The sequence below is a fragment of the Cryptomeria japonica genome, chromosome 9 (genome assembly GCF_030272615.1).
Source record: "Cryptomeria japonica chromosome 9, Sugi_1.0, whole genome shotgun sequence".
In the NCBI taxonomy this organism is placed as follows: Eukaryota; Viridiplantae; Streptophyta; class Pinopsida; order Cupressales; family Cupressaceae; genus Cryptomeria; species Cryptomeria japonica.
Window position 1 is genome coordinate 545,495,717 of NC_081413.1, and position 24,575 is coordinate 545,520,291.

The 24,575-nt window shown below is 35.6% G+C and overlaps 1 protein-coding gene across 1 annotated transcript in view; it reads right to left on the reverse strand.

The window, feature by feature from the left end:
- Window positions 1-9,120: 9,120 nt before the first annotated feature.
- LOC131061005 (uncharacterized) overlaps window positions 9,121-24,575 on the reverse strand; it is a 70,215-nt gene continuing 54,760 nt past the window's right edge. Inside the window, exons 4-6 of the mRNA XM_057994506.2 lie at window positions 10,442-10,568; window positions 10,136-10,189; window positions 9,121-9,805 (exon numbers count right to left, since the gene is read on the reverse strand). Of these exons, the coding sequence (XP_057850489.2) occupies window positions 9,734-9,805; window positions 10,136-10,189; window positions 10,442-10,568 (253 nt within the window). The 3' untranslated portion in view covers window positions 9,121-9,733. The remainder of the gene's footprint in view (window positions 9,806-10,135; window positions 10,190-10,441; window positions 10,569-24,575) is intronic.

Here is a 24,575-nt window from a genome sequence, read left to right on the forward strand (position 1 = left end):
ACCTTCATATAATCCCTATCCATACATAAATTTCATTCCCGTTGGAAGCAATTTTGATGCCAAGCATAATATCCATAAGTCTAGAAATCAACATGTATTTAAGGATCAACATGTCTCATCTAATTGACATGTGAAAAGAACAAAGTATCATATGATCCAAAAAGAAAAAGAAAACGAAATATTCAAAAGGCCACAAAGGCCCATTGCAAAAAATAAAGGAAAGTCAAAATCCATATGGGTTCCTAAGTCCATTGTACAAACAATGCGTTCCAAGGAACTACAAAAAAAAGAAATGTCAAAAACTACATGGATTCCCAAGCAAATTCTCAAAGAACGGTATCCTAAAGGAAAAACAAATTTTCTATCAAAAATTGATATCCCTCCTTCTAAACACCTTCCACCTTTCAAATACATTTTGGGTCTTTATATCCCAAAATCCATAGTCATTCCTCCATCAAAATCTCAAAATCCATTATTCACTTTTCCTCCATTTTTCCACCACCCCTCGAGGTGTGTGCCAATGTTGATCTTGCCACCATTTTCCTCCACTCACACAAGTCTTTCAACATCCAATCCATTATCCAACACTTTTCCATCCTTCCATCCCTCTTATCCAGTCCTTTGCATAAATCCCTATCCCATTTCATCCAATCATCCATTTCATTATCCTATCAACGTCTTTGAGTATACCTTCATAACCATGGTCTATTGCAACACATGGTTCAAGGGCACTATCCAAACAACAAGACGCTTGATTCCTTCCTCCATGTCCTATCATGCATCCATTGTCTTCTGAAAATGAAAAATACAAAAAAAAATAGAAACATGATCCTAAAAAAAATTAATAATAAAAATTGAAAAGGGATCCTCAAAAAAAAAAAAGTAAAGAAAAATAATTCGCCACCGGTGAAAACCTAGCAAACAGATGCCTTGGGAAAATATCATGATGCAAACGGGCATGATGTGTAATCCTTCATCTTCTTGCATTCAATACTTGGGGGCAGGTTCCTTTCATGGTATCCTAGTGCATCTTATCTAGCATGTCCTTCATTATCCTGTCTCCATCTTCCTATCTTGTCGTCCTTCATTGTCTTTCATACTTCATGTCCATCATCCTTATATTCATCCATATTCCCTTTTCCATCTTTGATCTTGACAATGCTAAAGATCTTCCTAAGCACCAGACATTTTTATCTACCTCACCTTGTCCACATCCCTTTTGTCCATATTGGTTCCCTTATCATGCCCTGATCCTATTCATATCCCTTATCCATTTTTATCTTTCTTATCACATCCATGTCTTATTGTTATCCCCCTAATCCACCCTTGATCTTGATCAAAGCTAAGGACAAATAGAAAAATAAATAAAAATATATTTTCAAAAAAACATCTTGGCATGTCCAATCCTGTGGACCACATGCCATTTAGTGCACCATCCTATCATCTTATCTTGTCATGTCCAATCCCTTATCTTGTCAAAAACTTGTTATCACATCGTAAGATAGTCCTTGACAATTGAAGTAGCTTTAATGCCATCATAAACGCCCAATATCTTTCCTCTATCCATTTCCATTCTGACAGTTCGTTCATCCATTCATAATGTCTCTACCTTGCTAGACACTAGGGGCATCTTCTTTATCATGATCAATAAAGGGGGTCCTTCTCATTGTATAAACAGAGGATGCAACATGTACATAGCCTAATGTCCTGAAAAAATCTTTAAAATTGTAAAATATCTTGAAAAAAATCCTAAAAATTGCAAAATGTCTTGAAAAAAATCAAAAACATCTAAATAATGTCCTGAAAAACTCAATCCAAATATATTTGAAAAATGATCCTCAAGAAATCTCCGAAAAATATTAAATAACCACAAAATCCAAAAAAATGTCAACAATCAAAATTTTGAGCAATAATCATCATTATCATTCTTTCATCAATAAACTTGTTCTTCACAAATGGACAGATATTTGAGTAGACACGAACGGAAAGCTCGTAACACTGCACTTATCAAATCACGTATCAATAGACAAACTATCAATCTAGTCAGCAATCAATTAGATCAGCATGTCACATCAATCAACCTATCAAGTCCTTTTTTCGACCATCATGTGTCTTATATAGGTTGCAGTATACTCAAAACCAAACAATGTTTGTCTTAAACGAGGTACTTCATTCCTAAAACCAGACATCATGATCGTCTTATCAAACACAAACAATCAAACTATCAACTTTGACAACAAGATCAAAATGGTTGTTGGCTCGCTTGGTCTAGTGAGTCTTATCTTTTATTGATTTATCTTAAATCATGTTCCTATGCTACTCGAGGATATCACCAAGTGATGAGAGTGGCTAGGATGGTTCATGACCTCTTTTGTTTTTGTCTTCTGTTTGTAAGATGTTGTTCATGATGTTCTGAAACATGTATCTCTTGGGTGTCTGTGTTGGCTCCATCATTTTATGACTACTGAACATACCTCGAACCTTGACGTACAACCCAAATTTTTCAGAACATATCATGGATAAATTCCTTGTCTGCAATGTATCTATCTCTTTTGCAAAAAGATTGCATTATCGCTCTGACCATATATATGTCACGATGCGATGTATCCATTTGCCATATTAAATAAATCTCTCTATTGCCAAAGGTGTACAAATGAAAGCAAGGATTCATCATTACTAATTGTTCCTTGTCCAATGTTTTTGTTCCTTACTAACCTTTTTGATCTTTCATCATTTCTCCTATTTCATCTAACATTCTTCTTTTCTTTCAAGAGATCATTCATTTCTTTCATATATCAACAATCTCTCGAGGGGGCATTTGCTTACCTCCATCCCTCAATCTGCATCCCTTAGTTTGTTGGGGCATGATTTTTTTATATTTTATTTTATTTTTTATTTTTTTCAATTTTCTTTGAAACAACACTTAAAATCACAATCTCGAAGAGGGGCAAAATGTAGACACTTAAAATCTACATCACCTTCGTTCTTCGTTTTTAACCTTATCACGTGTATAATCTTTTTTAATCATGTGATCCCGTCCTATCCAGATTAATCCCTTGCCTTCCCATTTCAAGTTTGAGATTGCATTTTACCCTTAAACCTCATCCCTTTTGCATTGGATTGTTCCCTTGTCACTTTCGCAGTGATGTTTTATCTAATTGTACCCCGATTAGGTTTTTTTGCCCCTAATTCGGTCCTCCCGTTCAGCCTTTTTCACGCCTATCTAAATCTTTCCCCTTTCTTCCCGCTCTTGATGCAAAATTTGCATTTCAAACTCTGCTTCAGCCCCCTTGCGTTGGATTTTTTCCATCTCACTCTGACAGTGTCCATTTTGACCATTTTCTCCATCTTGATTTTAGGGTTTTTAGGCCTGCTTTTTAAGGTTTAGTCGCTTCCTGCCTTCCATTTTTTATCCCGTTGGATCCCCTTTCCTACCTAGTCATATGAAAAAGTTTCATTTTAACATCTTTCCCAGTCCCATGGCATCGCATTTGTCCCTTCTCCGTCTGGTGACCGCTTTGACTCGGTTTTGCTCGGTTTTACCCCAGTTTGCAATAATTTGCAGTTTTCACTCGAATCATCTCATTTCCTATCCAAAATTTCTCATTCATTCCAATTTCATCTATTTTGACCGAAATTGACTTAATTTGACCCCTTTTAGGTCCTCAAATGTCAGTTTGATTTATTTGCCTTTTTAGGTTTAATTCATTCATTCATTAATTAAGCCCTTTTTAACTAATTATTTTGCCCTAATCTTTCATCATTTCATCAAACCTCTTCCCCTTTTAAAATTAATTAAATAATATTGCATTATTTGATTAATTTTGATGTATCTCCTTTAATTAAACAATCTTAATTGAATTAAAGGTTCATTTATTTTAACCTATAGACAAATTCATTTAATTATTCAATTATCGAATTATCTCTTCGAAATAAATAAATATCTTTATTTATTTAATTTTCCTATTTGTCTTCTCGCATGAGGATAATATCCGCTTTTTTCAATTTTTTAATTGAAAATATCTTCCCAATGTTCGAAAATGGCAACTTTGTCTCATGAAATATCTTTGATTTTTGAAAATCTTAATATCTCATTTTAATTCAATTTTTAATTCGAAAATGAGGTATGCATCCCCGAAAATCCTTTTTTTTCTTTTTTGTCAATTTTTCCTTCTTCTCCTTCATCCTTCCCCAAATGGCAACTATGTCGTACATTCGATCTCATACATCCACCTGATCAAAAATCTTTTCGATCCTGCCCATCTGTCGAGTCTCTGGTTTTCTATAAATTGAGGACTCCCCTTCAATCAATTCATCTAACTTTCATGCATTTTTACTTTATTGAAACATTCATCTAGTTTTTATGCATTAATATTCTGTCAATCTTAGAATCTAACTTTCATGTAATTTCATTCTGTCATTTTGTCCATAAATCTAACATTGGCATTGTAATTTTGTCAATTTGACTAGACATCTAGTTTTTGAATAGCTTAACTCTGTCATTTATGTCCAGTTCATCATCAACAGTTAGCAATTAGCAATCATCCTTAATCAAATATTCCTAGTAAGGTTCGCACACCGACTCCTTCGCTTTCATTGTTTCATGCACCTAGCCTCTCAAGAGCGACATATCCACATTAGAACCAAAAGGAAGAGCATCGAGGTCTACCTGAAGAAGCGATGGATGGTTTGCATTCATTTTACACTTTGTTTCGGTTACTTTGTTGGTAGGACTAGGAATTTTAGCTTACAATCTAAGTTTTGTGATTAGCTTGAATAGATTGTATGCATATTTTGGTTTTCAAACTAACTCCCTTTTTCCTTGTCTACAACTTAAACCAATTAGAAAGTTATTTTTTTGTTAAAAATGTTGCCAAAAGTAACTCTATTCCATCCTCTTAACTTCATTTTTTGTCAATTTGATCTTCTAGGCCAAACAAAATATAGGGTTTCCCTAAACATGATTATTACACAAATCATAAACTAGCTACCTGAAATTCAGATGGGATGCCCACCTATTTGAAATCTAAGAGGAAATGAACTTATTTTAAGTTGATCGTCCAACTATAGGAGAAGAGGATTATGATTTAAGTCAACCCTAGAGATGGCAGTGAGAACAAGATTAGCCAAAGTATTTCAAGCATTAGAGATGATAAATCTATCTAGTATAATTTGAATAAGGTTACTCCCCATTCTTCCATTAGAACACATGAAAGAAGTATAATACAACTCAACATCAATGAGGGCCAGTATAAGATTGAAAATCAACAAATTCCACCATATTGTCTAAGTAGTCAATAAGACCTCCCAACTTTTCAAAGAGAAAGAGAGGAGTATGAAAATCTCTAGCAACCATCCAATTACAATCTCCTTGACCACATATCACATTAGTTAACTCATCCCACAATTGTTTCTTAGACAACTTTGAATTAGGAGCATAGACATTAATCACCATCCAATTTTTATTAGTTATCAAATAAGTGAAAGACATAATCAAATCGATTCTGCATGAGTTCATCCTCTTAGAGAGGCAATCAAGGTCCCTCAAGAAGCACCTTTCGCAAGGCTAATACAATACTCAACAACAAGCCAAATTTTACAAGCAATTTGAAAAAAAAGGAGAACCCTACATCTTGACATCTTGAATAAGAAGAATATCAACCTTATTGTCAAGGATACAAATTTTCAAAAGATGTCTATAAGGACAATTGAGGCCTCTAATTTTTCAAGATGAAATTTGCTTGGAGACAACAAAAAAAAAATCACTACCAACTAAAACCATGTCTATACCAATCCAACTATATTTAATAGGGCAAACCTTCCCCGAAAAGAAAAAAATGAAAAAAGAAATTCATTTATTAGATTTCCTACACCCTCGAAGGTTTTCAATGGTTCTTTGATTTCCCATTTCTACCTCATTTATTGTTTCTCGAAAATAACTTTCTCTCTTAGAAGACTGCCCCTGTTTAAAATTCTACAAGGCATACGATGCATTATTGGGTCAAGGTTGGTTGGTAGAAGTCAAAACAAACCACAAATGGAAAAAGATTGTAATCCCCATTAAAAATAAAGGTTGTGCATATATAATTGATCTAAAGAATCAATTTGTAAGTAAGGAGGTAGCTTCGAGGAAGTAGCTTCTCAAGTCATTAGATTGACTTTTAGATTTTGACTTTGAAGTGAATGGAGAAAAAAGCATGATCAAGACACCATGGAGCCAAATGTCAAAGGAATCTTGTAATTAGATGTGTTTGGAAGATGAAACAATTTCTTAAGCGGTATATTCCATTGACAAATGGAGGACTATAAGGTATTCTACCAAACTACAGTTTTTACTTAAGCCATGGATGTTATTGAAGATGGGCACAAATTACATGGTGACAAGAAGCAAATGAAGGAAGCAATTATAGTTTGAGAAAATTAAACAGAATGATTTAGAAAAACTGAACAATACAAAAAAGAAAGATGACATAAATGGTTTGTAGTTAACAAATTATTCTCGAAAGGCCAAAATTTATTTATTATGCAAGCCCAACGAAACTACCCAGCATGAAATCAATGGGCAACAATATGAACAAAAAAATTCAAGAAAAATTGAAGTTATTAAATTTTTTGATGTCTGCAGCCAATTAATATTTGTGGTAACGAATTATATAAGGACCTTAGTCAAAGTGCATATGTTAACAAACAAGGTGGCTAAAAGAAAAACCACCATACATTATATTAGTGGGTCTTCAAAGGAATTGAAAAATTATGTTGAAAAGGCCTCCATCGTAGGACAAAAAAAAATAGTTCTTTCTCCCAGCATATGGCTTTGTGATCATCATACTTCTACTGTGCACCCTTTGACTTAGTCCATTCCATAAGTATGGTAGGAAAAATGCTTTGAATGCCCTAAATCATTCACTATACAATCAGTTAAAATTTCTACAACTCCCTGGTATGCAGTCAATTTTAGGTTATACAATTCCCTGTCATACAATCAATTTTATGTTATACAACCCCATGTTGACCATTTTGTCAGACCGCCATCTATATCTATTCAATACAATTTTTTTAACCATTAAATACCTGCACATTGATTTGCTGTACAACCCCTTGGGTTATCTTTAGTTATTCAGCTCGTTGCAGTACAGTTGCAAAGCACTCCTCATGCCGTCCACTCTAAAACCCCTACCAAGGTTGTACACCTGTAGTTATACACCATCGTACAACAGAGACACTACCAATTTTCAATCATACAACCATGGTATAGTAATCAGTTTGCAGAAGCATTTTCAGGATCTATGTAATCGAATGGCCATTGGCACATACATTCCCTACACAATGCACAACTCAATTTTTTGTATGGCCATTGGCGCATACATTCTCTGCACAATGCACTGCATTCTAGATGATGTGATGATCAAGGTAAACTTAATAAGTTCTCATTTCTACTTTTAGCTAAAAGTCCATTACAAATTTCAAGTTGATTGTACCAGAAGATCCACATTCCATTGCCTCTTCACTAGTTCTTCATTGTGACACATTCAGGTTATGATTTTATTATTTTGGTTTAAAAAATGAAACATCAACAATTGGAACTTTCCCCTTCAATTACCACCAAAATTATGGAAAAAAATTAGTGTAATTTGTTCCAATTTTGTTTTACTGCTTGTTAGCTAGGAATCTGATTTTTTATTTTTATTTTTTATTTTTTGGGGGGGATGGACAAGCGAATGTGGGATGACGTAGTCTGTAATACTTGACTTTGTTATGTTATGTTTGTACCATGTATTAATTACTTGTCAACTTGTAGGTATTTGTTAGAGATTAGTTGTCAATGGGTGTCAACGATAGTGTTTTGCTTAACCACCACCAAATACTTGAAATTTGATTTGATTTTGTTCACAATCCTTCATGGTCTATAATTGGATTGTACAAGCACTTCCTTTGAATAAAACATTCATTGATCTTCATCTATGATTATCTCGTATGTACAGTTACATTCCATTTAGGTTACAATACATAGTGTTATTATTTGGCAGTTAACAGTGTTAAATTTGTGCCCTAGATCAGTAATCAGATTTGTAACATTTAATCATGCCCTAATTTATTAATCAAATTTGTAATTTAGTAAACTATAATCAAGTAAATTCAAGAATGAAACAAGGAACCAAGAGACAAACACAAATACCCTGGGAAAACCTCCAAGGAGGAAAAACCCAACATTAAAGACCCACAGGTCAGATTATGTATTCACTCTTATTGCACAAATACAATACTTAGCTTGCTTTTCTGAATCTGATCTTTATATATCAAATCTGCCATTTTTGCATGCTTCAAGACTGCACCAAAATGCCCTATATCCTCTTGAATAAGTTAGCCCAATCCTTGGACAAATTCGCACAACCTTCTTTGGTGATTTCGCACCTCTTATTTGCAGAGCTAATTCGCTGATTTCATGGATAACTGAATTGTATTTGCATTTGCAATTTAACCTTCATTTATATGAGTCCTTAGCCTTTATTAAATCCAAGTCGGCCTCCCTCTTTTGGCACCAATTTATTTATTGTGGCGTGGAGTATTTAGGGTGGCATGGAGGTATAGGGCTGGGCTCAACTTGGGGGCACGTTACCCCTTTAGGATAGGACCCAGTCCTATATGGGTTCAGATGTTGCCTTAAGGCAATCCGAACCCATTTTTACCTAGTTACAAACAACAAACAGTGTGTTCCCACGCATGGTGTGCATTCATGTGTGTGTGGGTGTTTGTGGGTGTGTGCGTGTTTGAAGGTACCAAAAGATGAATAAAGTTTATTACATTAGACAATGTAACTATGTTTATTACTCTTCTACGAGAATGGTTGCAATCTTAAGAACAACAAATTAGCTTCCGCTCTAACTTCAATTAATTTATCTACAATACTATTAATAATTATTTCAAAGAGTAAAGATCCTAAGATCCCTTCACAAGGATAATCATATAAAATTACAAATATTTCTCTAAGAGATGAATAAACTTAGTAAACTATGAAAATAGATGAAACAACAGTCCCCTTGCAATCAAAAAATTTATCAAATGTAAAATTAAAGTGGTAATGCAAAAAGTAAGAGAAGATGCATTGACTGAACACCATCATTACCTACCATAGTAACTGTGACTCTTCATACATGGATCTTCCTTACTTTGTGCATGTACCTCTTCACTCAAAAGAGTAGTTGGGACTTCATATATAATGACATAATGTTACTGAACTTTGAGCGCATAGACTCAAAATGGCAGATGCACGAATACATTTTATTGTGCTCAATATGTATGAAATCCGAACAAAATTTCTTTTGCGTGGAACCCCAGATCAAATCTGAAACTGGAGAAGCTTCACTTAAAAATTTGTAACAATAAATCATAAGGGCAATTAGAGTGGCAGTTTTACTGCCAAAGCACCAATTGCCCTTCAATATAAATAAAAAAGGCAATGTGAGCATGCTTGCATAACAAAAACAAGCAATGGCTCATGAGACTATGGGATCGCATGATTTGCATCTCTCAACGATTAACATTATAAAATCACTAATCTCGATTTTCATTGCCCAATTGATGCCCCCTTCAAAGGGGTTCCCATATCCATCTTGCGGGCAATGAATGAATGAATTTTTTCAATGGATTCTATATTGTGTATGTGTATTTACTTAAATCTGATGTATCCACTTTATCTTCTTCAAATTGCTGCGTATGATATATATATCACACCTTAAGCTAGAACAATGAGTATCATTCCCACAACCATCAAAATGACAAAAGGGAGCTTTTTCCAAATCTTCTCCTGAAATAAAAAACAAGATTCCCAAAACCAAATGAGGTCATTAAATCATTCATTATATTATAATGTATTTGTGCATTGATGGTAGTCTATATATCTAGGCATGGGAGCATATGCAAAGGTGAACATAAGTATGCTTGTGCATGATAGTTTATTCACATATGCCAATTTGTATATATTTCTGTACAGAAAATATGCACTGATCCCAATTTGCATGCATGAGTAGTGAAATTCAGCATCTAAGCTAGCATCTTAGATTTCATTTCTTTAATCTTCCAGACCAATGAGGAGTCAGTATGGAGCAAAAGTAACACTTTTCAGATCGAGAATTACCTTGAATACTACTCTTCCAACTATAACTGACAGTAGAACGTTACTCCTCTTTGCCTGAAACAGGTAAAATTAGAGATCAGTCAGGAGTTGTGAGGGATAGAAAACAGAAAATATAAACTCCCAGGCTTTTATCAATTCTGATAGAATTATATGTGAAATTCTTGAATCACGTGGAGTTTTGCAATCTCTCTTTTTATCTAGACATTCCATGAACTCCTTATGCACAATTTCAAATACACCTGTTTTCAATGTTTCTTCATTGCCTTTAAGTGTAAAACTCTGGCTGTTGAAGGGACAGTAACTCACCGCAATTGCATAGGAAACCAGCAAAGACTCCAAGCTCTTGAGATAGCAGATAAATGCCACTACTTCGAAAAAAGAAACGATCAAAAATGCAGGGAACCAACGGAATAGATGCTTAAAGGATCTGGGACTGCACAGGCCACAAGTACAGTCACTGTCTCATAACTCTCTATAGAAATAAAAAAGAAAGAAAGTTCCCTACAAGATAATTCAAAAGACAGACTTGCATTTAAAAAGGGCATAATATGGATGATGCTCCTCGTATGATGATAAATCACTGCAAATAAATTCATTGATTTCTGAACCTTTGAAAAAAATCTCCAACAAAAGTTCACCCAGGCAATCATGAGTAGGCAAAAATGTAAAGATGGAACCAAAAAGAAACCGTTAGAAAGCTACAAAGAAGCACCACAAGATTAAAAGTGTTTGACTTTGAGGGTTAGCCATTTTTTGGTAAGTGCACTAAACTGCAGATCACAAACAATGCAAAGGAAGAAATTTTGCTCATAACTAGCTAATTTTACAAGCATCTGCTATCTAAAATAAAAAATTATAGCTATAGAATATCGATGAGCTTTGTCCAATCAATTGACTCAAATCCTCTTGGATGAAGAGCGGTCCATTTGGCCCGCACAGGTGGTAGAGTTGGTTTGGGCCGTGGGTTTGCTCCCCATTGGTCCCGGGTTCAACTCTCTGCCCGGGTTAACCTGATGCACGGGGCTTGCGAGGACTTAATGCATCCTCAGGGGACTAGTCTCGCCTCTGCTCGCCTCGCGAATCGAGGACGCTGGGCAGGATTGTGGGGATACCCCTGAGTTAACAGAAAAAAGGGCAGTCCATTTAAACATTTGGTCAAATTAGTGATAATTCACTAACTAGTTTTATGAGGAGAGGGTGAAAAAATAAATCTTTGTTGCAACGAAAGGTTGTATATATGTATGTCTGTTTCAAGAAGGAGAATAGTATCATGGCATACCCCAGATTTGAACACATTAATCATGCAATCTTCCCAAACACTTCACAATGAACATGTAGTGAATCAAAAAGGAAAAACTCAGGTTTCTTGTGTGAATTTGAGAAGGAAACACTCAAGACAGATTTGACCTCATCATTTGCATTAAATGTTCAATGCTCTCAACTCGTAGGTAGCAAATTAAAACAAGTGTAATATTGGATAGCCCTTGTTAAGAAAAACAGCCAATTGAAAAAAGTGCAGAAAATGTAGGAAACCTATCAAATACAACAGATTAAGGACCAAATTTACTTTCGTTTTTAGTAAAATACTCAAATAGTAAGCTCTCAAACCATCATTAGTAAAAATATTCATGTACTTTATAAAAAATAATAAATGTAATGTTTAAATTTGACATGAAAATTTTAGACTGACCAGGACCTGCATTGCCAAAAACAACCTTCCAAAAGTAAAAGACATGGGTTCATCAAAATATTGTCAAAACCTGACACAAAAATACAAGACAATACTATTTTATGATAATAAATTAATCATCTATATTAGCCAATAAGAATATTATACAATGCCAACATACATTTATATAATAGAATATACATGCAAATTTTAAAAAATGTCCCCTATTTAAATTTAGAAGAAAACAAATAGGATATCAAAAAGAAAGAGCATATATGCAAGTGGATGCATGCAAAAAAATGATTAGGAGTAACTAAGACAACTCTAGTCAAATTAAAGTTGTAGATATTCATTTAATAATCTCCAAATACATTATTTTTTTTATTTTTTTTATTTTTTTTGATAGGTAATTGGCCGAAGCCTGAATAGTTTTTGACTGGAGCTATGAACTAGTGGGGACACAGTAGGGGGGCCCATCCCCATTACATATCTTTGAATTATTATTATTATGTTTGATTAGATTGACCACAAGACCTTCCCCATCCTATGGAAGGCCAAGAGTCACAGCTTAGAATTCCACTTTAGATATCCCTATTGGGAATTGAACTTGGGTCTCCACAATGAGAACCCAGTGTTTTAACCAGTTAAGCTCAACCCCTTGGACTCTCCAAATACATTATTATTAATAGCTACATGAAAAATAAAATATGCTTAGGGAAAAGAGAAACTACCCTGTCTAAGATGAATTAGTCCTCATAAAGACAAATGAACCAACATCCCTTTTTAAAATTATCTTGAGGAATCTTGAAAGGTGAAACTGTAGACTAACCCCCCTTACTAATAATATTCTGCACTTCCAACTTCAGACAACAGAGAACAGATCTGATGAAGAAGCCAAAGAGAGCCTAATGTTATAATCGACAAAAAAGCTTCAAAATGAACTGGTGCTGATAACAAAGCTGAAGTGATTTGGCATAAATGGCAGTTCAAGCAATAATGTCCCAACCAGCAGAAAAGGCTCAAAAACTAGAAGAGTGGTCCATAACACATGCACAAGGCAAGCGAAAAAGAAGAAATGTCAAATGTCAGCCTTTTAAGAGAGGCAGGAGTGTGTGTTTTAATCTTTGTTTGCCATTAAAATGCATATTAAGACTGGAAGTGCATATTCTAAATTTCAATGTTGCAAAAATTTGCAAGTACTCGCAGGACTCACAATTGCCCATGTGTCCAAACCCTAAATGAGCGCTCCCCATAGAAACTCAGGCATGAATTTTAACAAAAAATCACTGCACAATTTCCATTCAAAAATACAGAACTCACCAAAAAAACTGCCATACTCACGATTATGAAAAAAAACTGGCATAAAAAAGCACATAAAGTTCATATCAACACAATTTATTTTTGTAGATTTCTGGTCTTCGACTGCATTTTAATAAGGTCATCGGTCTGGTGTGAGGTTACAAGTTGATCTTGTGTGAGGCCGCTGCTCTCCAGATCACCATAAATTGTACAGGTCTGTGCTGGGGGCAGTTGCATATTACCCAAACTATAAAAACAGCAATTTGTGATTTGTAATTTTATTGATGTTGAAAATATAATTCAGATGTATTGAAAATTTGAACTCAATTTTTGGTCTATAATTTGTATTGAACTCTAATTGCTAGTCTTGAAACATGCTCCATAAATTCAATGATATTTGTGTTTTAAAGAATATTTTTAAAAATTTATGTTTTTTTTCATGTTAATAAATTTTCCAAGTTTTTCCACAAAAATTTGCTAGACTTGAATTTTTAAAATTTTTTGGGTTAGCCAAATAATTACTAAGTCTGAGTTTTTCAACTATGGTTTGAATAGAAACCTTTTACCTCTCTTTCTATCTCTTGATTATGTATTGCTTAGAAAATGAACCATGCTTAGCATATGATAACATCTCTCTTCTTATGAACATCTTTACTTATGAAAGAAAAGTGAACTAATGAAGTACATATCATATTATACTTCCTTTCCAATCTGATTATACATTAAAACTAAGAAATGTGTGACATGAATCTAGAGGTGTTATGATAGATTTATGTTGTTGTGTAGCTAGGTCGGATCCCTTCTAGGGCCAACCTAGTGCACAAAATGCCAAGTGGCCTGTCGTCCTTGGCATTTGGATATCTCAGTTGTATGAGTCTAATTTGGGGCAGGCCCTATTTGGGCGAACCACTTGTGTGTAACTTGTGATTAAGTTAAGAGTAACTTGCAACTAAGGGAGACTCATATATAACTTGTAATATATAGGTCTGACCCTATCCTTGGCGCCAAAAGTATATGACCGACTTAAGGTCTATTAGGAGGTATTGATTCATATATGTGCAAGGTCATGATTGCATCAATAGATATGAATTTAATAACATGAAGGACATGTAGTGTGCTCGGGGGTGATGATAAGAGCTTATCGTCTATGGTTGGGAAAAACAAATCTGATGTTTGCCTGTGGTTAACGAGCACTACCATAAAATCAACATGGTATCAGAGCAGGTTCCTTCTATAGAGCCTAACCTCTTGAAGGTAGATCTTGTGCTTTTGATTGAGTTCAATCAAAGTAATTTGCGGACTGAGAAATCTAAGTGCAGGCAAAAGTTGATTACCGAGCCTCCCAACTTAGTCGTGAGCATTGCATATGCTCTGTAGCGAGTAATGACCGTTGAGGTGCCAATGATTTCCATAGATTTGTCGTTAGTGCTCAATGACAGATTCAGTCTGATGCCTTGGCATTGAAAGTCGCCAAGCCTGGTATCGAAATGTTGATGGTAAGTGGAGTCGCTATGGACATCTCTGTCCGTTTTAACATTCTATATTCAAATTCTTCATTCGGGGAGGAGAACATGCTGTGGAGGATTCTCTCCGGCAATCGTAACATTTTACTAGCAAATGAAAGTGACGGAGATCGCTCACTTCACGACGCTCGTGGCTAGAGACATCGACAAGGTGGCAGCAAGCATTCTGAGGATTCAACGAAGCGACGTGAGTCAGGACGCGTGCTATCGACTGCTCAGTGTAATGGAAGGTTGAGATCGAGCAGTAGCATAGTGGCAAGTTTTGTGATGATCACATTAAGCCGTACACAAATGTGAAATGTGTGCGTATGGGAACGAAAGCGAATGGAGGCACCTAACGATCAAGAATAGTGGAGAAGGCCTCCGTGCCATAACGCCTTGCAACAACTCTCACATCATCCCAGAAGCTTCAAGAGTCACATGAAGCATTCATTTTGCTAAAGTCTGCATAGGCATAATTGGATGGGGTTGCGAATCGGATGATATTGCAACTAAAGGTCCAATTATTCGAGTTCTTACTTATGTCGCTCTTGAAGATCATCTGACATTTGTCCTAGGGTGGGCACTGCAACTTAGCATTCTGGCACACCCTACTACAGGTGGATTTATGTCGCATTTATGTGATTGGTCCATCACTTTGCTATGGATGGTATTAAAGGTAGTTCTTCAGATGATGCTTAAGCTATGCATGGAGCAGATATTGTGGACAGATGATGAGTGATGGCGAGGGCCAAAGGCCACGCAGCCATCAAATCATCACTAGGTGCTTTGGTGTGATCAATCCAAGTGAATGGAAATTCCATTGCTGAGCAAAATTATAAAAGATAAGTACTCTTTATGTTTGAATAATGTTCATGAATTTTTCATTAAGTCATGCTACATCATTGAATAGTGAATCATGTATTGACATTTCCCCTGACTATCATTATCTCTCTTTGAAATTCTTCTAGTACGAATTAGAGATTGCATTCAAGGAAGTAAGATGCTTGCATCTCCTCGCAGAGGAAGAATCAGCATTCAGAGGGAGTTTGACATATCGTCAGATGTAACATTGGACAAAGAGGTCAGAAGGTTGATATCTGCTTCAGAGGGAGCTTGTTTTCAGCTTCAGAGGGAGCTACATCGTCATGAAGATTTGGTTAAAGCATTTTTCTCTGTGAGGGAGAAGTTCGAGGTGCAATCCCTTGTTAATGAGTTCTTCTTTGTGAGGGAGAAGTTCGAGGTGCAATCCCTTGCTAATGAGTTCTTCTCTGTGAGGGAGAAGTTCGAGGTGCAATCCCTTGCTAATGAGTTCTTCTCTGTGAGGGAGAAGTTTGAGGTGCAATCCCTTGTTAAATGCATTCTTCTCTGCGAGAGAAGTTTGAGGTGAAAGCCCTCGTTCCACCCTCTGTGAGTAGGTATGGTGGATCCACCCTCTACGAGTAGGCATAGTGGAGATGCATTCTTCTCTGGGAGAAGTCTGAGGTTAAAGCCCTCGTTCCACTCTCTGCGAGTAGGTATGGTGGATCCACCCTCTGCGAGTAGGTATGGTGAGCCCACCCTCTACAAGTAGGTATGGTGGGTATCATGGAAGAAATTCCATGATGTGCTTGTTCACCCTCTAGGAGTAGCTATGGTGAACGTATTATTCATGGGAGTAGCCATGGTGGTAGTCACTATGTGACTTGGTTATTCAAAAGGAACTAGCTAAGAGGGAGTGTTGTGTAGCTAGGTCGGATCCCTTCTAGGGCTGACCTAGTGCACAAAATACGAAGTGGCTTGTCGGCCTTGGCATTTGGATATCTCAATTGTATGAGTCTAGTTTGGGGCAGGCCCTATTTGGGCGAACCACTTGTGTGTAACTTGTGATTAAGTTAAGTGCAACTTGCAACTAAGGGAGACTCATATGTAACTTGTAATATATAGGTCTGACCCTATCCTTGGCGCCAAAAGTATATGGCCGACTTGAGGTCTATTAGGAGGTATTGATTCATATATATGCCAGGTCATGATTAAATCAATAGATATGAATTCAATAACATGAAGGACATGTAGTGTGCTCAAGGGTGATGATAAGAGCTTATTGTCTATGGTTGGGAAGGCAACAAATCTGATGTTTGCCTGTGGTTGACAAGCACTACCATAAAATCAACAATTTATACCACACTTGCAAGACTTGCCAAGACTCGATGAGTCCTGAGGTGGTTAAAACTAAACAAATACCAGGGACTTGTGGCCCGAGTACCCGAAGAATCTTGAAGGGAAGACTCAGCCAGAGCAATTAAAAACAAAACGAAAAAAGAATAAAAAGACTTCAAATGACCTCTCACACCCTAAAAGCATATCCATTCCTTTTTTAAACAAAAGGAGGAGATTAAAAAACACTTCTGGAACAAAAAATACATGCCATTGAAGAAAAAACTAGCACATAGGTTGAATAAGAAACAGTGATTGAAGACCATTTGGTCAGGTTTGTAGCATCCCTTGGTGCATCTAAAGTATCCTACAGATAATTTCGAAGAGCCTGTTGTTGGTTTGGAGCAGCCTATATGCAATTGCTATTTCCTCAAGTTAGCAGAGTTGGAATGCAAATAATCATTGAGATTGAAATCTTCAGACTTGCACAAAGAGACCTCTTTGCACGAGAGATATGCAAGACAACTCAAACGACATTGCAACCCAATAAAGATCTATTAAGGCCATAATAAGTTAAAAAATTAAAACTTTTCCCTTTTTTACATGAATATTGAAACTCAAAGTTAGACAATGAGATTGTTGTTTCTTCTTCCCATTTCAAATGCATGATAGGTAACGTTTGGCAGTAAGGTGCCAAATCTTAAAAAGATTGCAATTCATGTTTTGAGCCAACCATGTAATGTTCCAAGGTGTGAATGCAATTGGAGTATGTTTAAGCACATATACTACAAAAAGCACATTAAGTTGTCAATGAAAAGGTCAAATGATATTATTTATGTTCATTACAACCTTCGCCTCCATCACAAACAAAAATTGAACACTAACTTATCTCCATCATTTTACAAGAGGTTGATCCACAATCAAATCGGATCACCGGGGTTGAGGATCCCACCTTCAATGATGTGGACCTTGAATGGGTTAATCAATTGTGTTGAGAGGTAGAAGCTATAGTCGTGACAAAGGAGGATAGAGCATGAGCAAACTCCTTGGATGTTGTGATGTCCCCATCCTCGACATATTTAGCATCAATAACATGTGTGATCAAAGTGTGGCAAACTTTGGACACTTCCAAGTATTTAGCAAATAAAAGTAAGAGTGTACATAGCAAACAACTAGTTCAAACAGTTAAATTAGGAGAAAGCTCCTTGTATTATCTTTATAAGTAATTATAAGTCTGTGAGACTTAAACAATGATTCAGCCTTACACAGCGATTCATTGGAGATAGTGGCAAGACAACATGACATATAAGCAATTGATCGATGGATATCATGAAAAGACAGAAACAAAGCCAACGATTCACTAATGATCAATAATCCATTACTATGACATGAAAAGAACAATTGATATCGGGTTGTGATCTCTCTATATGTGAGTATCAAAAAGGCATCACCACAGGTCGAAGAAATAATCCAACGTGGAAAGGAGTCAAATAGTCAAAGACTATAGAAGGAGAACTTAGTCAATCAGGAAACGACGTCTGTGATTAAGGAGAAGGTAAGAATCAAATACTTTAAGGAATCATGAGAGTTGATATAAAAGACACCAATAGTCAGCGATCTCTATTAAGTAGATGAAACGACATCAACAAATAAATAAAGAATATTATAATCGATATCTAAAAGGCATGATTATTAGTGACATTAATGTAGTGATACGATGATAGTCTAATTGTCATTGATTAAGTTTGATTATACAGCGATTATTGTTTGTGAAGGGTGCGATTACCAAAAAGACATGAGACGTGCCTTTTCCAATGCATTTCCATCGATCATCCAAGGCATCGGATTTTGTATTTTATTATATTCATCCATTATTGGATCTGCCCACATAAGCGATAGCTTTTTTGGAACTTTCAGGTTAAAAAAGTTTCCATGATCACTGATCAAGAAGGAATTGATTAAGGCATTAAGCAGTTCCCATATCAATGTTACAATGAGAACCACCAATCACAGCAAGCAAGCATAAACAGCCATCAGCACAGCTCCATAAGGAAGCATGTCCTATTGAATATTAAGAAACAAGCCATCTGATTAGACCTATTGAACTAAGTGTAATCAGCAATCCAAGGAAAGATGGTATTAGGTTGGAGATGGATATATCAAAGAGACCATGTGTACCAAGCATGAAACAAACCTTATTGCCATCATTAATATCATTGCTTGTAATAAGAGTTGTCAAACATGTTAACTAATCACCATGGGTGTCACCACTGATGGATTAGTTATTGAAGAGATGCGTTTGACAAAGGGCATGTTGGTTCGATCAAACTCAACATTACATATTAAAGGGAGATCTTTTATTTGTCCAAAGAGCATCGTCAAATTGTAATTTTCTTCTACTCATCCATATTTGGATCACTCATTTGAGCAGCACCCTTACTGGCAAAATCGGTTGCATACAATTAAAGCTAGCAATCAGGAACAGCTATAAGCGATTGAGAGGAGACTTAAAACATAAATTACATGGCCACATTAGAGAAAGCTATCAAGATAAGTTCCATCTTCCGAACTAGTCTTAGAATTTTAAGTTAAATATTGTAATAAAATATCTTCAGTTTTGATAAAATTATATTTATTAATAGATTACAATTCTCACTTTAAGTTGGAATTGTTGCCTCAGGACTAAATTAGGTAGATCCCAAAAAGAGGACGTTACAGATGTTGGTGTCAATGAGACAACTTGAAATCATCACTACATCATCATCAAAGACCTATCTTAGATGCCAACACAAAACCTCTTGTGGTGTTGGGATGAGTGATTGCAGGATCATCTAAGCCATAGACTAATAGTATTAGTTTTGACATTTATTTTAAATCCATGGCTAAATCATACTCCATGAGTTTTGTAAAAATTTGACAACATTTATAATTTATTTATCTAACAATGTTGTTTCATTCAACTAAAATCTGTTTTTATACTTATATGATTGATTTGTACTTGTGTAGCTGATCAAAGCAGCTTATGTTTAACTAGCTTATTATGTCCTTGAATCTTATTTATTAAAGGGTGCATAAAACAAGTTTTAAATCCTTAAAAATCTCTATATTTCATCGTTTTTTCAATTTGTTGAGCCTTGGCTGAATCTTGACCAAGTCTGGGCGCTAAGTCCAAGTCAAAAATTAGCTTGTTGAGTCCAAGCAACTGCAAGGTTTATAATACTTGTTTATACATTTATTATTGTGTGAAAAGGAGAAAGGATATGCTTTACTCTTATTGAATCTACCATCCCTTTCATTCTAAATGTTGATTAATAAGGTAAAAGAATCAATTATTGTTAGTTTATTTTTCCTTCTTACTTATAGAGTGTGGTGGTAGGCGCAATTGCATATACACTTATTTGAGGGTGAGACCCTATTTCCACAAAAGCATTATTTTGCTTGCTAGTGTGTGTGTGTGTGGTGCAGATGCATCAAGATGTGTGCCACCTTCATAGATTGCGGTGATGAAACCTCTCTATATTAGTGTTTCCTAAACATATCTTCCGTATGCGTAGAGTGTTCAAGTGCGGTGTAGTCATAGGTAACAACTACACCTATGTGTGAACATGCATTCCCTTAGTGTTCCACGGGGACGTGTCTCCCCCCCCTCAGGCCCACATCTCCAAGACGGGGACATCTCTGGGATGGGAAGACGGGGACGTGGTGTCCATTGCTGTCCCGCCACCGCCGCCGGAGAAGCGGAGACGTCTCGGCATCTCCAAAGCTCCTTGGAGACATCCAAGTGTCTCCAAGACTCCTGTGCTGGGACGTCACAAAAAGCAATTTAAAAAAAAATTATCTAACACCTTGTGCAACTTATCATTGCTACCCCCCAAACCCATTAGCATCTTTACTAGTTAGTGGGACCTACCTTAGATGCCTTCATAGGAGGGATGTAGGCTCCTAGTTATTGTTTTGATATTTGCTTGGAACATTTGATGTCATGGATTTCATATTCCAAGAGTTTTGTCACCTTCACCAAGTCCAAGTCTTGATTGAAGGAGTGAAAAGAGATAGATTGAGTGGTTTTTCTTTAACTAATTTGCCAAAGTTTCATTTGACATGTAATTCTTATATATCTTTTCAATACTAGTTTTTCAAGTACTATATGTATATCAACAGTGCTCCCCCCCCCCCCCACCCCTTTGCCACCACCCTGCCGCCGTCCCTCTGTCGTCCCCAAACTTAGGCTCCTTGTCTCCCCGTCCCCGAAACATGTCCCCCCCCGAAACATGTCCCCCAATCCCCAACCTCTGTGGAACACTACTATTTAGTGATGCAATTGTTAACATGAAAAATGATGGCCTTCCCTACTTGAATTCCTTAGAATGTTGTGCTACCAAACCATAATTCATTTAACCCTTGGAAAATATCACCTCAATTTGAATGAGCTTGGTGAGATCCCTTGTTAAATGCTCATTGAATACCTTGAACAATGGAATTTGGAATGACTTATCCAAGGCATCAATTATGAAGTAGATTGTGGAGTAGAACATGGACCACTACACCTATGTGTTGTCATGTCCCCTCCTTGATCATTATATATAGCATAATGAAAAACTTATTATTACTATTATTATATTAATTATTAGCAAATGATTATTTGAAATTCCTTTATTTATTAAATATTATTATTTAATTACTGGCAGCCTTGACCAATCTAAGTATTTAAGAGTTAAAAAAAAAAATATTAGAAGATTGAGGAGATTATCTTATCTCAATAAGGTGGGACAAAATAAGGAATCAATATGTATTAATCCATCAAAGAATAAAGACTTACAAGCATCAAGTTCACACGATCAGTAATGATTAGTCTTACAAGTGACTTAATTAATATACTGGTCGTTTTGGCCAAGTAGACTAATACATATACTAGTATGCAAGACATCGATCAAAAGAAGAAATTAATACATAAGAGGATAAGGCAGTAACAAAGACATAAGGCAGTGATCTCAATCTCAATATGACTGTCGATTTCATCAATGTATGAGTAGCAATCCATATATAGAGTGATATTAAGGTAACAACGATTGTAAAGAACAACGACCAATATATATGAATTGTTGCAATCACCCTAAAATCCAATATCATCTATTATCAGCAACAAGTATTTGAGTCTTCAGCGATCAAGGGGTTGACGTCTCAAATACGATCAGAGTTTCTAAGTTAACTATCAGAACACAAGTCTACGGTAATGTGAAAAAATGTTATCAAATGAAATTGCCTTAGCCGTAGAAGATGGAGACATCCTGAATAAATACCCAGCATTGAAGGCTCTCAATTATAAGTACGCAGATTAGTATCAGGATATAATTTTAGTAGCATCAATTGATCTAAAACCGAAAATTAATAATTACGACCATCATAAGCAAGTCTGGATAATAATAACAAGACCGATTCAAACACTTCCGTGCCACCGTAAATATTTAGTGGCCCTCAAATTAAGTCCTCTAACGAACGATGCATCCAAAGAAATATAATTAATTAGAACAAATGGTAATTAATTATGGGGAGGTGCGCTTTGGTTAATAAAGTCAATCTGTAGGGAAAGACGTGTCTCTTGAAGATTCAAAGGATGCAACCATTCTTTTTGCAAGATATATATTAAGGAATTGACCTCATCCTCAAGGGGGGAGGAAAATGGGAACATAATAGAGGGGAATAATCGAACAGGAAGGAATATTACCAAATATCGAAGGCTGTAATAACGAGATCAGAACTGTTATTAAGTTACAGGCAGTAACATCCTTGTTCTCGGTAGTATGCATAGGGATATGCTTAATACATATGCCTAATTTATGAAGTCTGATAATGTCTTTATGCAGAATTTTAATGATAATATTAGCATAGATTGAAATGTATATTAAAGTAATACATAATGTCATGACAGTGGCAGACCAGATCTGACATGCTTCAGATCTGTCAGCCATTACCAGCCCCTAAACATATTAATAACTAGTAATGTTTTAAGTAGTAATGTTTTAAGTAGTGGTAGTATTAGTAATTTATATAATAGGATATTAGCAAATACATAAATAAATAATTGGTAATATTATTTAAATCATTTATTTATATATATATATATATATATTCAAATCAGAATAAGGAATAATATGAGTGTAAATATAGATATTGATAATAATAGATGTTAATATAATAATTATAATTAATATAATACTTTTAGAAACTGCTCGTAGTAATACATAATAATTCATATAACTAGTAATTAATAAATACGTAAATGATTTATAAATGAATCAGAATAAGATTAATTATTTAGTATGGTAAGTTAGCAAGGACTTGATAGACTAAAGAAAGATAGAACATCACAGATTTGATTCATAAACTTGACTCTTAATCAAGTTAGTTTAAGTCATAAGTACTTGTAAATAGATTAATTATGGTTAAAAATAGACCAAATCCTAGAAGGGTACATTACATGTGAGAGCATGCTATGTCTGAGCATGGATTCCTTTACTATTTAGTGATGCAATTGTTAACACAAAAATGATGGCCTTCCCTACTTGAATTCCCTAGAATGTTGTGCTACCAAACCCTAAATCTTTTAACCCTTGGACAATATCACCTCAATTTAAATGAGCTTGGTGAGATCCCTTGTTAAATGCTCATGAAATATCTCAACAATGAATTTGGAATGACTTATCCAAGGCATCAATTGTGGAGTAGAACACGGACACAATCCATAGATTCATTTGCTTATTTTCCTTCGCAATTCCAAAATCTTGCAATTGAGATTATAGAAACTCGAACTTAGAAAGGAATTGTTCAAAATCTAGGAAATTGCTCTAATCTAGAAAAGACAACTTGTTTTCCAACTAAATGGCCCCAAGTTCATTTATCTCTCAGCAAGCTCACCCCATGCAAGTTTTTCAGTATCCTAATTCTGAATATGAAACTTCAACCCATCTAAAATATGCATGCCTATGAAGCCTCTTGACTCATCACACCAATTCAACAACTAGATCCTCTAGATTGCCTTTGGTTCTAACTTTGTTCCCAAGGTCATTTTGTATAGCCCATTGATCCATTACAAGTCTATCACAAATGCCTTCCATGTCTGAGAGATGTGAGGAGATGGCATACCATGTAATATCTGGTCAAGCATTGTAGCAAACAAAAAAAATTACAATATGCAAGATTTTGCAACCAACTTATGCAAAAGAACATGTAGTGTGCTACATAGAAGAGAATGAGAAGATAAGGAAGGCTTAGAAGAAGTAGACATTACAGCAGTTAAGTATTCAAAACCCTAAAACAATTGGTGAAAAACAAGAGAAGAGACAAAAAGAACACACAATTACAAAATGTATGCTTGCAACCCCCCAAAATATGTATTGGGCACTAAAAGGTGCAATTACAAGCTCCCAAACCAAGTTAAAGAGTTTGTCGGATTTTATCATAGAAATTTGAAATCCAGTGAACATTTTAAAGAAAAAAAAAATCATTTGAAATTGCCAAAAATTTCACAAAAGATCATATGGTTTGGAACAGGCAAATACTAGGGTTTGGAGCATGCTTTAGTGTGGATTGCACGGTGATCACATAGAAGAGTTTGAGTTTTGAGCATGGTGTTTATAGAAATGGCAGTTTTTGCAATGGGTGTGGGGTCAAGAGTGTTTTTGCAGCCCATTGTTTGTTGCTTGAAGGCTGGAAGGTGTGAAGAAGCATGAAGGACTGCCTTAGGTGCACAGACACTTGTTTGGATAGGAATTTCATTTCTTATTCTGTGCTCAAACAGTGATTCCAGCAACAGTTACATCCAACATGACCTTGC